The sequence below is a fragment of the Oryza sativa genome, chromosome 11 (assembly GCF_034140825.1).
Source record: "Oryza sativa Japonica Group chromosome 11, ASM3414082v1".
In the NCBI taxonomy this organism is placed as follows: Eukaryota; Viridiplantae; Streptophyta; class Magnoliopsida; order Poales; family Poaceae; genus Oryza; species Oryza sativa.
In genome coordinates this window covers 2,683,605-2,700,903 of record NC_089045.1, presented here as the reverse complement: position 1 = coordinate 2,700,903, position 17,299 = coordinate 2,683,605, and the positions used below count along the sequence as shown (strand labels likewise).

The following is a 17,299-nucleotide window of genomic DNA, read 5'->3' as shown; positions in this document are numbered from 1 at the left end:
GTAGTTCTCAGGTTTTTACTACATATGTGGTTTTCACCATATATTTTCACCCGCAAGTTTAGTGTAGCTCAATTAATTGTCCATCCGTTTTATATTATAAGTCGTTTTAACTTTTTTCTTAGATAAAATTTTTTAAGTTTGACCAAATTAATAAATGAAACATAGTAACTTAGTTTTACAATAGGAAACAAAACATATTATCAAAATATTCAATGTTACATCTAATAAAAACTAATTTGGTGTTATAGATGTTAAATTTTTCTACAAACTTGGTTAAAGCTAAAAAAGTTTGACTGAAATAAAAAATTAAAATGACTTGTAATATGAAATAGAGGTAGTACTAATATCTTTGATTTTAAATACTACCACGTCCTAAAATATAGTAACTCTTTTCAGCAACAAATCTAAAAAAAAAGTTATATGCTGAACATATTTATTGTTTTGTGAATTATATCTGCTTTAGTACTAAAACAAGAGTCCAGGTTAATTAGATACAGCTTGTTATAACCGAAAGACGATCAGTCGTCGCACATAACGAGAGCACGTAAAAAGGTCAAAGAAAAGATGTTTCATTGTTCCATTCTTGCTGAAAAAAACAACCTATGTACGGTGACAAAAGACCAAAGCTTCCGGTAGCTAACACTACTGCTGCAGAAGCTGTTTTTTTTTTTTTTGAAATTGCTGCAGAAGCTGTTACTATTGTGCCAAGAACTTGTTGCTTTCTGCTCCCTGTAGTGATATCTTGTCCTTATAGGAATCATCGCCGTTCTTCCCCCTGTTGCTTTGTCGAGAAGCAGCAGCCAAGACTATACCGACGACTTTCGATAAAAACTATGTTTAAATTGATGGTCTATATATTATAACACTATATTCTAAATATAATTAGCATGCTACGATAATGATAGACACGTTATAACACCAACGAATAAAATTTCGGATCCGCCAGCCATGCAATGCAGATACCATTAATTTCGTAATATATCGTTGGCTTATTGTTGCAGACACTTCTCAGAACACAGCCGAAAAATACAGTGAAGGATGGACGGCACAACAGTCAGGGTTCGTTCAGTCAGTTCTCAGCTCCCTGTAGCTTCAGATAGGATTCTTAATTGGTTGGCAATATATTAGTATGATTCTTAATCATGCATCTCTCGGATGGATGGATCGATCGACAAGCTCCATTGATTCTGAATTTTCCATGTGGCCGGCATATGCCTATATGTTTATATCATTATATTGGAAACTGAAGTACGTACTGAACTGTCGTTTGTTCGTAGCCTAAGCCGACTATATCAAATACTGCATATTAATTAATCAGTAGATTATTGAACCAACAGCACGAACTCGAGTCGATATTAATCAATCGAGAAAAAACAGTAGCTATACTTAACACAAGTACGAGACAAACGGAGCATGTACGTGATTGTCGTCTGAAACTGTGGATTAATTATGTCTGCATCAGTTAGGAATTTGCACGGTTTTCAGGGACAGACATTAATTAATTTCTTGATCTGATGACAATGCGCGGAATGCCCTCTCTTCTCTGCAGCTTCTTTCAGCTTGGTTCTTTGTCAGATAGCACTAAGATCGAACGGTGATTCGGTACACGAGTTGCCGGTGAAGTGTCGATGTGAGATTACGTTTGATTCGATGACACATTCCTGTGAATATAATCCATTCTTGTAGGGCATTCAGATGTTGTTTATTTGTCGATCTCATCATCTGAAGCTGGTAGAGTGAGTTGGAATGAAACTGTCACAGTGTCACACTTTTGACAGTACCTATCGAACAGACAGAGATTAGTAGTTAATTACTCGTACCGTAGTAGTCACCTCTTTAAGTTTAAACTAGCTAACATATAGACTTTGCAAATTAAAGAACTTGCAAAGTTGCAAATCATACGGCATAATTGAGGAGATGAACAGTGCAGAGATAGGTTGAGTTGGAATGGAACCATCACTCTGTCACAGAACATATCGAATATAAATGATGGAGCTAGTAGCTCGATCTCGTGGCCGTGGCCCGCCGGCGATGACGACGGCCGACGGTGCACAATGTCATTAGTGAGATTGATTGATTGTTTGGGTAGCAGAGCATTTGCAGTGTCACAATCGCAGGGCAGATACAGAGAATGCTTTGCAATTAACTTTTGGTTTGCAGTTAACCAGCTGTTGGTTGTCCAGTGCAGCTGCCATCGCTGCAAATTCAATTCATTCCAATTTGTCACAACAGGTGTTACTGCTAACTGTTCCCTCCATCCAAAAGTCTTTATCATATTTAACTTTTTTTTGTTTATTCAAATAAGATGGTCATTTTTAAGTCTCCATGCATTAGAACTAAAGAATAAAATAAAGAAATTGTCTTTCGTTTTGTTGTGCTAGATTAAATTGTTGGCTGAAACCCGATCAACCATCTTAATATTTGTCGATTATATGCGTACGTGCAGTTTTCTTGGTTTTTGTTACTTGCGGGATGAGTTAACTTTTTCTTATCTTAGTGACAAAAGAAATAGTACGTCTTAGACTTTTCTTATCTCTCATAGTCATTAAGTCATACTATCAAGTCCTTGTCAAAGGGCCTGCAGTTTTGCTAACCATGACAGCAAAATACATGGTTTCATCGAACATATGCAATTGAACATAGAGAAAGTCCAATAGTATAACCATTTACAAAAATCGTCATACCATTAGTCAGTATTAATATATACTCCCTTCGTCTCATAATATAAAGGATTTTCGGGTGGATGTGACACATCCTATATCTATATTCATTGTACTAGTCAAGGTTAAGGTTGTCAGTATCCCGATTCGTATTCTAGTATCTTACGATACTACGATCCTACCAAGCCAAAACGATACCGATCTTACCTAGTATGCTAATTTTCATAGTATCTCGATCCAACTATTCATTATTACACGATCCTACGAAATCTTAGGTGGTATCCCGATCTACAATCCCTACGATACTACAAAATATTATTTAAAATAATATGGTTTGAAAATAATGTAACTAAATATGCTCAAATTTATATAAAAATCAATTAAATATATCAAAACCAATGTGGTTTCTCTTGATAAATGTCTCTATTTGCATGACATATATCATTACTACATTTTTTATATAGAATGGCTATATATAATTAATATAAATATTAATTAAACTTAAAAAAGAAAATCTCATAGTATCCCGATACTACGATACAATCCTACGATACGATATTACTTTGAGCAAAACGATACTACCTAGTATCCCGATCCTGACAACCTTGGTACTAGTAGAATGTGTAGGATGTGTCACATCTACCCAAAATCCCTTATATTATGAGACAGAGGGAGTAATATCATGCTATAACGCACAATTCTTTAGACGAACATGGCAAAAGTTATCTATCTATCTATTATATACTAAAAGTCTATGAAACTTCCTACAAATGCTCTCAAGCCGCCATGTGGCCTTCTACAAATGCTCTTAGGTCGCCACGTGGCATTCTATAATCTCACCGTCGATTTTTTTTAAATCGGTAGACCCATTAATTTTAACCATTAGATCTCCATCTAAAAAAATAAATCTGGTGTCCCTACTTTTTTTAAAAAAAATTACCATATTTGCTCTATAAAAACAAAGAGGAGAACACCGTAGACAAGAGGTCTGGATCGGGCAGGGAACGTTAGTATGTTTTTTTCTTTTTTTTTTCCGGCGGCATACATACGTACTCCACGTTAGTATTATTTTTTCCTTTTTTTTTTGCAAACAGTACTTTTCCTTTACACCTTCTGAAAACAGTACTACTACTACGCACATCGTACGTACACTGGGAGTTTAGGAGGTAGTGTTAATAGATATATAAAATCACATCTTACCGATTTAAGTGAAAATCCACAGTTAGATTTTTTTTCTTTTTCTTATAATTTTTAATAATTCTTTTAATTGAGAGATATGACATGTGGTGACCTACAAGCTTTTTATATGAGTGTCACGTGACAGCTTAATAGCGTTTATACAAAGTTTAAGGGACATATATACTAAAAGTTAATTAAACTTCCAATAAATACTCTCAAATCGTCATATGGCCTTCTACAAACGCTCATAAATCATCACGTGGTATTCTATAATCACACCGTCGATTTTCTTTTAAAATGGTGGACCCGTTAATTTTAACAATTAGATCTCCAACGCAAAGAAAATAAATCTGGTATCCCCACCACCAACACCTTACGTACATAAGGTAAAAAAGGATAGTACGTACTCCTTCCATCCTCCGAATCTCCCATCCTCTCCTATTTTCTAGCTAAGTTATCCTATTTTCTCATTAACACTCAATATATCAAAAAATAATTCGGACATCTAAATGATCACGACTCTCAAGTTATAATTTTATACTCAGTTTTTGTCAATTGTTGTGTTATTTATAATTAAATATAAAATTCAAAATCCATATTACTCATATTTTATCTAAAAATTAGATCGTGCTGCCGTTCTAACTACAAATGTCAGGGCCTAATGGTACGTCCATAAACACTTCTAAGTTGATCTCGCCACGTAACACTCTAATAAATTAGAAAAATCTATAAGTATGACAAATGAAAATAAAACATCTAACAATCGCTTTCCACTTAAATCGATGGATCCACTATTTTATATGGTTAGATCTATTTTAAAAAGAAAATCCCAAAACCCCCTCCTGTTCCTCCCATTCCTCCGATTCCTCTCTCCCTACCATTCCTTCTCTATTCTTTTTTTATCTCCATAGTAACTAAATCCTACATTTTCTTTGTGATAAAAAAACTCCCACAAATGGACTCCGTCTAACAAGTCTAGCCAGTTTCCCCCTGTGTCATGTGCTTTTCTTCTCTTTCTCCTCAAGCTAGCACTTATAGAAACAACGTAAACTAGACTTTAAAATACTCATAAAATTTTAAATCGTGTATTCATTTATGATATTTCTACACTATTGTAATTTTCAATTAAATCAATAATTTAATATCTGTATTGACTTACATTGTGGACCACATCTATCCACCTTTAAGCCTCCAATAAATAAAATAGAATACTAACATTTCTCATTAAAAAATTAAAATATATCACCTTATGTTTCTAATAAACAGTCAACCCATTATTTATACCATGCTAGACATCTAATCACCTTCTTCCAACTCCTTCTATTTCAGATTATAAGTCATTTTAAATTTTGTCAATGTGAAATTACTTGAATTAGTTTATAAAAAACATAGTAATATTTTCAACACAAAACAATCATATTATAAAAACATATTCAATTTTGAATTCAATAAAAATAATTTGGTGTTGTAAATATTGATATATTTTTCCTCAACAGTGGAAGTAGTTAATTTCTCTTAACATGCATATAGGGGCTATTTACTTATACTTGATCATAATTAGATGCACTTTTATAAATAAATGATCTTTTTAGGGATAAATAAACGTTCCTAAGATGATCATAATATCTAAATTAAACATATGATATCTGATGTCACTAATAGATTACAGAAAAAACTTTTAATTATATCATTTTTTTATGTCATAACGTGTATCCCGTCTAGGATCTATTTGTCATACACAACACATTGAAAACATTTAAGGGATGCCTTTTTCTCATGCCAAGTTGTATAGCCTTAACCCACTTATATTTCCATTCTAGATTGCAGAGATCAAAACATTTAAGAGATGCTTGATGGAATGGAAATCTATAAAAAAAAATAACATGATAAAAATAATTGAAGACTGAACTTTTTTTTTCTAAATTTAACTTTTTTAAAAAAAAATTGATACCCATCCTAAATAGCAATGTTTTAATATTTTTGGAGTACTGAAATAATGAAAATAACTAAAATTTTAAATAAAATATAATAGAAAATTTGAATTTTTCTGTATTATGTTGAAAACAAAATCTAACATAATTTCAGTTCAAAGTATACAACCCTAAACTACAACTTGGGAGCGATAAAAGTCTTATTTTCTAATATATTTTCTCATAGAGAAAAACATTTACCGCTAAACTGTAGTTTCATACTGCAATACTATACACACAACTAAATCAATATTTCAGCATATTCAGCTCATAATTATATGTAGTCATATTAGGCATATTTTTAATAGAAAATATCTTCAATTAATATATCCTAAAATTCATAAAGACATTATACAAAAGAAAATTGTTACTCAGAGTTTAGAAAGTACAAAATTAAGTTATGCTAAATATTAAAAAAAGAAACGCATTACGTACAAATGATATATAGTTTCATATATTTTTTTCTTATAAAACCAAAACTGCATTGTTTTAAGTAATTTTAGTTTATAATTTATAAGTCGGCGATGGTTACTAGCATTCAGAGAAACACCACACAAATTATTGAAAAATTAAAGATATTTACAATAGAATAATCATAAATATTCCTAATCAAATTTCTAACACAGTTAAATATGATGCGCGGGCTACCTTCCTAGTTGGCTAAAAGATTGTTGGGGCCACTATTATGCCTTTGGACAAGCTTGCAGCCTAGCTAGTGGCTACTAGTTAATTTCTCTGTCCCAAAAATATAAGAATTCTACCCTTTAAATTCAAACGAGCACCACTATATATATACGATGAAATTTCTTACGAACAACGTACGATACTGCTCAGCCTCTTGTGCATGCAAAAAACATGGCCCCAACATGTTTCCGTGGCCCAATCATACACATATAAGACAAGATCGTAATAAAATCGTACTAATTCTATCGTACGCTACGCATAGCAATTTCCTTAAATTGTCCTAAAATATAAGACATTTGAAACAATACTTTGTTCCTCACCTACCACTTTTTATACTCCCTCCGTTTCACAATGTAAGACTTTTTAGCATTGCTCACATACATATAAATGTTAATGAATCTAAACACATGCATATGTCTAGATTCATTAATATCTAAATGAAAGTAGGCAATGCTAAAAAATCTTATATTGTGAAACGGGGGAAGTACTAGTTTATTTCCTACTCATTATCTTTTGTACTGGTTTATTCTCCTAGACATCATCTTTTATACTACTTTATTCTTCCAACCCTCACCATTTGTAACATGCTTTGTCTTTTTACTACTTCCCTATTTTTTATAAAAAAAAGGACATAATCTCTTATATATATCTAAGAGCGAAGTGAGTATGGTACACAGTTTCTCTATCGTCCACCTCACCACAAATGCAATGTGACAATCCTTATAACTTGCTGATGTAGGCATGCTATACTTGCTCTTATGTACGGATATAGCTGTCTGCACTCGCAATGTTGTGTGCACTGTTCATTTTTTGGGCTCAATACACTTAACCCGGTAAACCAAACTAGGCCAACCCATTTTTCGTTTCTAGAAGGGCTGTGGCCTTTTCGGTCCTGGAAAAGGGTCTAGAAGCTAAGCTGCATTTTCTGCTGGGCCTCAGAAGGGCCCATTTTTTACATACCCTACATACCTACAAAGGAATAAGTCCACTTTGACTCCCTTAAACAAAGGGCGCAATCTAATTAGTATCCCTCAATCACAATAACAGATAGGGAGTATCTATGCATCTTTTGAAAGATTTTTATGATTTTTAATCTTTGGACACAGTAAAAAACAAAAAGCAACTAAGAAACACCATAATGGACACTAATTACCATATCTTTAAGAAAAAGATCAAATCCAATATAAATTTCAAAACTTACATGCAAAGATTCAAAAATTACAGTGTAACTTACAAGAAAATACACTGTAAATTTGAGTGAGAAAATCGAGCGAGAGATAAGAAAAAAAATCTTTCGAGTGAGATATAGCAAAATCATGCAAGATATCTTAATCTTCAACTATTAAAACTGATGTAATTTGACTTCCTCTACAATTTTGAGAGCAGTTTTTGCTAACATGGCTCGTTGACCCACCCAACCTGCTGACTCATCATGTGGCACTAGCTTCTCTACCGCCTATGTTGTTGTCTGGGCTGACCGGCCTCTCGACACAGCCGCCACTGTGGTAGCAGAAAGGACCGGTTCAACGATCCACGTCAGCGGCGCAAGCCGTAGATAAGTTGGCGCCACATGCTGAGTTAGCCAGATAGATTGGGTCAACGAGTCATGTTAGAAAAAACTGCTGAGAGAGTCTATTACGGTTGAAGGATATGAATTAGATTGGAGCTATTGAGGGAGTCAAAGTGGGTTTACTCCACCTACGAATCCAATCTGGTAGAACAATGGAACTTTGTATTGGGCCGTACGTCTGCTCCATTACTAAATGGGCCTAAGAGGCCCAAATTAAATGACGAACATTTTTGTTTCCTTTTCTGATTATAAAACGGAGAAAAAATGATTGTTTGTTCTTGTTTAATCTCTTTCTTTCGCAACAAACCCTACCGTTAGTCCATGATCCGCGAGCGAACTGGAAATGCATGGATCGAAATTAAGGTCACTAACTGACTCCATGAATTCCGGGAGAATCTCACCTCTATACCATACGCCATCTCCATCATCTCTCGATCCATCTCCAGCAAGTTACCTATAAAAAGCTAATCCAATCCCCAGCTATCTATCTAGCTCGATCCATCACTCCATCACTCATCAAGCTAACTGCCTAACCACCATGGCGATCCACCACCTCGTCGCCTCTCTCCTCCTCTTCTTCTCGTGCTGCCACGCGGTCGCCGCCGGCGCTGGCGTTCGCGGCCGGCTGCCACCGACGCTGGCGACGTGGCGCCAGTACGCGGCCGCCGCCGCGCCGCCGCCGCAGGTGGTGCAGTACGAGACGCGGTACTTCACGCAGCGGCTGGACCACTTCAACGAGCTGCCGGCGAGCAACGGCACGTTCCGGCAGAGGTACCTGGTGAACGGCACGTTCTGGGGCGGGGCGGCGGCGCCGGTGTTCGTGTACGCCGGCAACGAGGGCGACGTCGCGCTGTTCGCCAGCAACACCGGTTTCATGTGGGAGGCGGCGCCGCGGTTCCGCGCCATGCTCGTGTTCGTCGAGCACAGGTACTACGGCGAGTCGCTGCCGTTCGGCGGCACCAGGGCGGCGGCGTTCGCGGACGCGTCGGCGGCGGGGTACCTGACCACGGCGCAGGCGCTCGCCGACTTCGCGGAGCTCATCCTCAGCCTCAAGTCCAACCTCACCGCCTGCAAGGCCCCCGTCGTCATCTTCGGCGGCTCATACGGCGGCAGTAAGTCTAACTTAACTTGAGTTTTTTTTAATACTCCCTGTTTCAAGATTTAAGTTGTAAGACGTTTCGACTTCGCCAAAGTTAAACTACTTTAAATTTAACTAAATTTATAGATAAATATAATAATATTTATAATATTGAATTAGTTTAATTAAATCAATAATTAAATATATTTTTTCATAATAAATTTGTCTTGAGTTGAAAATATTATTATTTTTTCTACAAACATTATTAAATTTGAAACAGTTTGACTTTGATCAAAGTCAAAACGTGGAGATAGTAAATTGCATCATTAGCAAGCAGTTGGTTAATCTTACATCATCAAGCAGTAAGACTAACTACATCATCAAACAGTTGATGGCATGTGACTTTAGGTTAATGACATGTTATCGGTTCATTTGTCAGTGACTCAAAGTGAAGGATCTATTTCTCGTTGGTGTATCTGTTCATATACGTGTGTTATTATGCTAAGGCACTTGCAGTTGTCTTAATTATTTAGCTACAATTAAGGCGAGAAAGGTGTTAGTTAATGATGCTTTTCTGTTGTGCAGTTAATCGATCAGGATTGTTCAGGAGTAGGACAGAAAATGACTAATACCTACTCCATCCGTCCAAAAAAAGACAAACCCTATTTTCCGTGCCCAACATTTGACCGTCCGTCTTATTTAAAAAAATTATGAAAAAAAAATTAAAAAGACAAGTCACGCATAAAATATTAATCATGTTTTATCATCTAACAACAATAAAAATATGAATTATAAAAAAAATTTATATAAGATGAACAGTCAAAATTGGACACGTAAACCCAGGGTTTGCCTTTTTTTATGACGGAGGGAGTACATTGGTAGTTATTAGCTATCAGAAAAATTAATTTGAAAATATATAAATGGCTAAGTAGGTGGCTAATAATTATACTAATCGGCACGAAACTGACTGGATCATATATATATATATATATATACTCTCTCCATACTTATAAAGGAAGTCGTTTAGTACAATGTTTAAGTCAAACCTTGGGAATATAAAACATGAATAATTCTCAAGTTGTTGAGTTTGAAAATGTAAAAATTATATGTATAGATTTGTCTTGAAAAATACTTTCATAAAAGTATACATGTATCACTTTTTAATAAATATTTTTATAGAAATAAGAAGTGAAAGTTGTGTTTTGGAGACCGTGTCGCTGTTCTAAACGACTTCCTTATGAGTATGGAGGGAGTATATCGAGAAAGATATATACAAATCAGTAGAGTATCAAGTTCTCCAACGTGTACTACGCATGAGTAGTGCATTCCAGCTTCCACATGTCCAAATTAAATCCCATCACAATTTAGAAAATTATCTCCCTGGATATATAGCTAGGCTCTTGAGAGAAAGAGTGAATTAACATTAGTTTGGAATGCAAGAAACTAAAAACTGAAAAGATGACGATGATAGCGTACGTGCAGGCCGGGTAGTCGATAAAAAGTCCTAGCTATAGCGTGACCTCAACTTAAGTACTACTCACTATAATTGCTATAGTTAATTAGCTGTCTGATATAAATCCAAGGACGTACGACGAAGATGATCTGATGGACTTTTTGCTGGGCCACTGACGAAAACGTCGGCCAAATATATTAAAATTTAGGATGGAATTAGAATATATAACAACATTGATTGTTTAGAAGATCGATAATCCGATGCAACTTTTCATCTTTCATAAATACTATAGATCGATAGATTTAGCTAAGATATTGTATGTCCAAGTCAGAGCTTCTTCCATTGAAAAAAATAGGTGAACGAGAGATTACGTGCTATATGCATATTACAGATACCAAAACTTAATATGGTTGTATGTCTGATGATGAGCAGATGCCAAAAATGTAAATCGTTATCTAATACTCCCTCCATCCTTAAATGTTTGACGCTGTTGACTTTTTTAAACATATTTAACCGTTCGTCTTATTCAAAAAAAAATTAAGTAATTATTTTTTTTCTATCATTTGATTTATTGTTAAATATACTTTTATCTATGCATATAGTTTTACATATTTTACAAAAGTTTTTTGAATAAGACGAATGGTCAAACGTTTTAAAAAAATCAACGGTGTCAAACATTTAGGGAAAGAGTGAGTAAGATATTTCTATTATGTACGCGTGCATGCGATTCTTTAACATGTGATTCTAGCATGATACATTGTCTGTGAAATTACATCAAGTTGGATTAATCGTAGGAATTTTTCTTTTGATAATTGATGCAAATAAACAGTGTTGGCTGCATGGATGAGGATGAAGTACCCGCACATTGTGATGGGCGCCGTTGCATCCTCTGCACCTATTCTTGGCTTAAACGGTCTATCTGATCCTTACTCCTTCTATAATGTCGTCTCCAACGACTTCAAGGTATAATAACAATTATATATATATATATATATATATATATATATATATATATATATATATATATATATATATATATATATATATATATATATATATATATATATATATATATATATATATATATATATATATATATATTATATCGATCATTATTCTCTCTTTTTAATTACGATCGAGTACTTAGCTGCAAAATACTGCTTTGACAATTATATATGAATGCGTGTTAATTAATATATCAGAGTGAAAGTAAACATTGCTACGATGTGCTTCGAAACTCATGGAGTGAGATGTACAAAGCGCTGGCCACCGACGCAGGGCGAGCTCGACTCAACCAAACATTCAATATGTGCAAGTACGTATTTATCTGTACCCTGTACTGTATTTTTATCCGTATTCCTGACTTTAATTTAGTGCCCTTGGTGAGATATGACGAGATCACTCCTACTATTATATGGAACCACTTAACACACAAACAAATCTAATATATAATGGATTATAAATCACTATGAATTTTTTTAGAGAAGGGTTATTTTACCCGGCCTCTATATCCAACCGGATATATGCAGCCTTTTTTTAGAAACTAGGAACTTAGCCTATCAAATGGAGAACTTAGCCCTCAAATAACCCAATCTGAAATTCGCTCCTATGGAGATTTGAACTCAGGATCTTGAACTATGAAATTAATAACATAGAAAAATACTGTTAAATGCGCCTCTATGATATATTTCTAGAACTGTTGTTTTTTTAATTTCCTCTAAACACAAGGATGGGTTGAACATCAAGGGAGTAATTAATGTAATTCAATTTACGTGATTAATTAACTAATTGATTGATTTTATATATGCAGAGGTAACGTGGACGACATACCCGGCTTGGTCGAGAAGGCTCTAATCTACGGCTCAATGATGGATTACCCGACACCATCCAACTTCCTCACCTCCCTCCCGGCGTATCCCGTCAGAGAGGTATATATATACATATACGTATATAATGTATGCATACATTTCTACTCATTTTTCTCTGTGTTCATTAACTTATGGGTAATTTTATCATTATTGAGAAAATAAATATTTTCTATTGTTAAATTAGGTACCTCGAGTTGATTTATCAAAGACCTTAATTAAAATCACTCAACTTGAGAGGGGTAAAACAGCCCCCGGGCATCATGCATGGAAGAAAACCTTCTCATACAGGTCGAGAAAACCCTCTGAACCCTATCACACCCTTACATAGCGGCCACCATAGTCCGTGTGACAATTATCCCTTACATAGCGGCCACCGTAGTCCGTGTGACAACTATCTGGACCGAACCTTAGAGGCTTAGACCTATGCTTTGGCGTGTGACAGACGAGGGAATTTTTTTTTACCCTAGCCTAAAACTTATCTCCACTAGAAGTCGAACATAGGACCTGAGGAGTGCTACTAGAGCCACCTAACCAATTCATCTAGAGGCCCATCATTCACAACTTATACATACATATACATATACATATACATGTTTTATATATTGTACATTATTATATTTATGAATATAAAAAAACAGATTTGCCGCGCGATCGACAAACCGACGTCGGGGAACGACACGGTGTCGCGGATCAAGGACGCGATGACGATCTACTACAACAGCACCGGCGGGCTTGCGTGCTTCCCCGGCGCCGGCGCCGAGGACGACGACCCCTACGGCATGTTCCCCGGCTGGACCTGGCAGGCCTGCACGGAGGTGATCATGACGATGAGCTACGGCATCGGCAACGCCACCGTCTTCCCGCCGGACCCCTTCAACCTCACCGCCTACCTCGCCGGCTGCCTCGCCACCACCGGCGTCCCTCCCCGCCCTCACTGGATCCAGTCCTACTTCGGCGGCTACGTAATTTCATCATCTGTTGATCGATCATCTAAGTTAATTTCAGATAAATTAATTGATGAACTACTGATGATCGAATTAATTTTATATATTCGCCAGGATATTCGGAATGTTTTGAAGAGATCTGGGAGTAACATCATCTTCTTCAATGGACTCCGCGATCCGTGGAGCGCCGGCGGGTAATTTTTGTTTAAAATCCCAATCTGGTGCAAAATGTTAATTTACTTGGATTAATTATATAAGCACACTTGACGGCAATCTTTTTTCTTCCCGCAGAATACTGAAGAGCATTTCCAACAGCATCATTGCGCTGGTTGAGCCAAAAGGTCATCAGTCAGTAGCTGAATTTAATTTATCTATTTGAACTTTTTAGCTGCAATGAAAACCTTTTAGACTTCCTTCCATGCTGTTTTTTTTTTCATCAAAATTTATGTGTGGGAATTGAGTAAAATTTGGTTGTTGCGCGCAGGTGGACACCACGTAGACCTGAGATTCTCCACCAAGGAAGACCCTGAATGGCTCAAGAAAGTCCGGAGACAGGAGATGAGAATCATAGCTGATTGGCTCAAACAATACTACAGTGATGAGGCCATAGATAGCATGATGAACTAGTCTTAGCTGTTCTCCACAAAAAAAAAAAAACACTAGTCTCAGCTAGTATTATAAAGTAGTCTCACTATATGTGCATGACAAATTAAAATTAAGTAGCTAGCTAGGAATTAATTAAGTGGATTGGTTTTATTCCATATTGTTTTTTATCATTCTATTATTTATTCATACCCATAATAATAATAAGAAGAAGAAGAAGAAAGAAAGTACGAAAAATAATGGCGTCTTCGGCATATTTTTCTCACTCTATAATGTATTCGGCCCATCCGAATTGGGCACGTGTGCTGGATGAAACATAATCGTGTGCATGTGGGCCCGTGGGCTGGGTGAAACGTAATCGTGTGCAGCCCGTGGGATGGGTGATGAGTAGTTGGACGGGTTGGACCTACTGTTGTGAGCCCATTAGACTCAGCCTGACAGTGCTCTTCCTAGAGAGCAAATCTGTTCTTCCAACGTGCATGGTTAATTGTATTGTATTGGTTTTGCTATTTCACCTACTATAGATTTTTGGGTTTCTACATTTCACTTTTTTGTTCATTGGATTTTGCATCAAGATTTGTGTTCTTATACATCCAACTTGTATTTACACTCAGGTACAAAGAACTTACACTTGGTACTTAGTTACAGTGCACTTACACTCAGTTACACTACATTAAAATGAGATTTTACAACAGTTTTTATATTTAGATTTATGATTTTTGACATGTTTATCATTTTTTATTTTATTTAAAACGGACTATATCCAATGGTGGATAAAAGTTTATGTAATATTCTAAGCTATAAATTTCAAGTATAAAAGTTTCTACTTCCTCCGTTTCACAATGTAAGTCATTCTAGCATTTTCCACATTCATATTGATATTAATGAATTTAGACATATATATCTATCTAGATTTATTAACATTAATATGAATGTGAGAAATGCTAGAATGATTTACATTGTGAAACGGATGGAGTATTTTTTATGAACGTTATTACAATAAGTTGCATCTTGTGCCAGCATTTTCATCTTAAAGAAAAAAAAATAGCATTACTGCATTAAGTGGAGTACCAGTTACTGTTGGCCACTGGCTGATCCGTCGATTCATGATTGTTTCTCGCTGTAGTACGTCAGGTGTTGTTACTACAAACAAGTAGAGATGGATGTGGTGGTACTGTGTCCAGGGTTAACATTTTCGACGAAAAATGTAAAATTTTGTGGTTTCGACACAGGACGAAAGCAATTTCCTAGTGAAATTTCGAATGGTTCTTGAGAATTCAAATTTGGAACACTAATTTCAACCAAAATCTCTACTGTTATAAAAATTAAAGATGTTTTTACTGGTACTTTGATACGTCATCTGTGTATGAGTCGATTTTTAAGTTTGTTCAATTTTGGAAAATACAGATTTATGTTTGAGTCGGTTTGTAAGTTTGTTCAGTTTTGAAAATAGAAAAGGAGTCGTATAAGAAATTTCTTTTAAAAAACGTTGGACACCTAATTGCATCTCAAGATTTTTTTAAAAAATATATATCTCTAAGCGAATTTCTTTTACCTTAACTAAACAATATAGCAATAATAAGATTAACATAGCCTCCATCGTTGCAACGCACAGGTATTTTTTCTAGTATAAATAAAATTTGGTAAAAACAAAAAAAAAACACCGTACCGCTGGGATTGAGATCCGGCGCTACTCAATCGGAGAGGTGAACCTCGATTGTATTCATCTATGGCTGTGTTTAGATTCAAAGTTTGGATCCAAACTTCAGTCCTTTTCCATCACATCAATCTGTCATACACACACAACTTTTTAGTCACATCATCTCCAATTTCAACCAAAATTCAAACTTTGCGCTGAACTAAACACAGCCTATAGCTGGACGGCTAGCTCCATCAATGGTATGATGATATATAAATCGATCCTCTGGCCGTACTAGCCAGTGGCCACCCTGCTGCTGCTGCTGGTCCATGGACCATGGATGATTAACTGCATGCATCTGCATCGATCGACCGATCATGCATGCGATGGCCTGCACCTAGATAGCTAGGAGGTACTAGCTATACACAGCCAACTAGCCAGCGACGGCGACGGCGAGGACCCAGCTGCTCTGCACAGCACGTCGCCGGCCGGCAGGCCGCCGATGGATCGATCGGTCGATCTCACTGTCTTCTTGCGTAAGCCCAGCAATGGGGGACCGGATCGACCGGCACCTCTGCTGCAGCTGCATACTCCATTTATCCCATGAAAAACCACATCCTATGTATGTTTAGATTCGTAGTATTAGGATGTCATATGATCCAGTTTTTCTATGGGACGCAGGAGTACTCACCTCTGCGGCTGCAGCTGCATACTCTATGCAATTGTGCATGCACGCGACGAGGAAACGAGCTGCCGCTGCTGCTGCTGCCAAACTGTTGGAGTGGGGGAAGGAGGAGCCAGCTGCTGTGGATGTTTGCTGCGTGCGTTGCTGGTTGGTTGTTGCTGCTGAATTTGCTGATGCTGATGCTTGTGTGTGGCGTGCACTGCCATTGGCAATGGCACCTGCCTCACGTTTCACTTTCACCTGCTCATCAGCCTCCTCTCACCACACAGTGTCTCTCACTTCGCTGCACGCATGTCCCTGCTTGTTTTGCTGATCCTGTCTGTCACTGAGAATCTGAGACAGCGATGTGATGATTAGTCTCGTGAAAACAGCTGCTACTCTCTCTATCTCAAAATAAACAAAATAACACAAGATCGATTCATAATACTGTAATGCCTCGTATCTTGAACTACTAAGTTTATTTATTTATTTTAGAATGGAGAAAGTACGTACGTGCCTAGGAGTACTACTGTGTCATCTCACTCAACAAGCTCTACTGTTACTACGAGTACTTACTTTCACCTGCAGGATTCTCCAAGGCTGGCACCCATCTCCTCCTGCTGCTACAGTACAGTCAGCAATACGGATGTCATCTGCAGTTCTGCACTATAGTAGTAACGTTAGTTACAGCAACAAATATTAACTATAGCCAAGAAATCCTTGTGTAACTAATGGTCAGGTACAATATAGATAGAACTGCCAATCCAGCGTACTGTACCAGCAGAAAAAAAGAATGGCTGTATGGAAAATGGAACAGCAACGTACGGTACAAGGCCTACCCATTGGGTCATCTTGTGGTGCTTCTGTTCTTGAGCCAATCGGGTACAGTGTCATGCATCATCAGGATACTGTTCACTGTGACACCTCACATTGTTCATGCTTTCTCTCTCTTTCTTCCACTTTGTCTGCCTTCACTAAAGTCCCTCT

The 17,299-nt window shown here is 36.7% G+C and overlaps 1 protein-coding gene and 1 long non-coding RNA gene across 2 annotated transcripts; one reads left to right on the top strand and one right to left on the bottom strand.

Moving 5' to 3' along the window:
- Nucleotides 1–8,513: 8,513 nt before the first annotated feature.
- On the top strand, nucleotides 8,514–14,167 carry LOC4349822 (uncharacterized). Its single transcript, XM_015761055.3, has 8 exons — nucleotides 8,514–9,175; nucleotides 11,424–11,557; nucleotides 11,797–11,909; nucleotides 12,405–12,522; nucleotides 13,101–13,424; nucleotides 13,521–13,600; nucleotides 13,698–13,747; nucleotides 13,891–14,167. Exons 1-8 carry the CDS (start codon nucleotides 8,602–8,604, stop codon nucleotides 14,031–14,033), a joined length of 1,536 nt encoding a protein of 511 aa, XP_015616541.1. The 5' UTR covers nucleotides 8,514–8,601; the 3' UTR covers nucleotides 14,034–14,167.
- A 1,536-nt stretch (nucleotides 14,168–15,703) lies between these two features.
- LOC9266777 (uncharacterized) lies at nucleotides 15,704–17,299 on the bottom strand. The gene is made up of 4 exons (XR_003239466.2): nucleotides 17,152–17,299; nucleotides 16,889–16,973; nucleotides 16,340–16,666; nucleotides 15,704–16,231 (listed from the first exon to the last, which is right to left on the bottom strand). It is a non-coding gene; the product is annotated as an uncharacterized lncRNA (long non-coding RNA).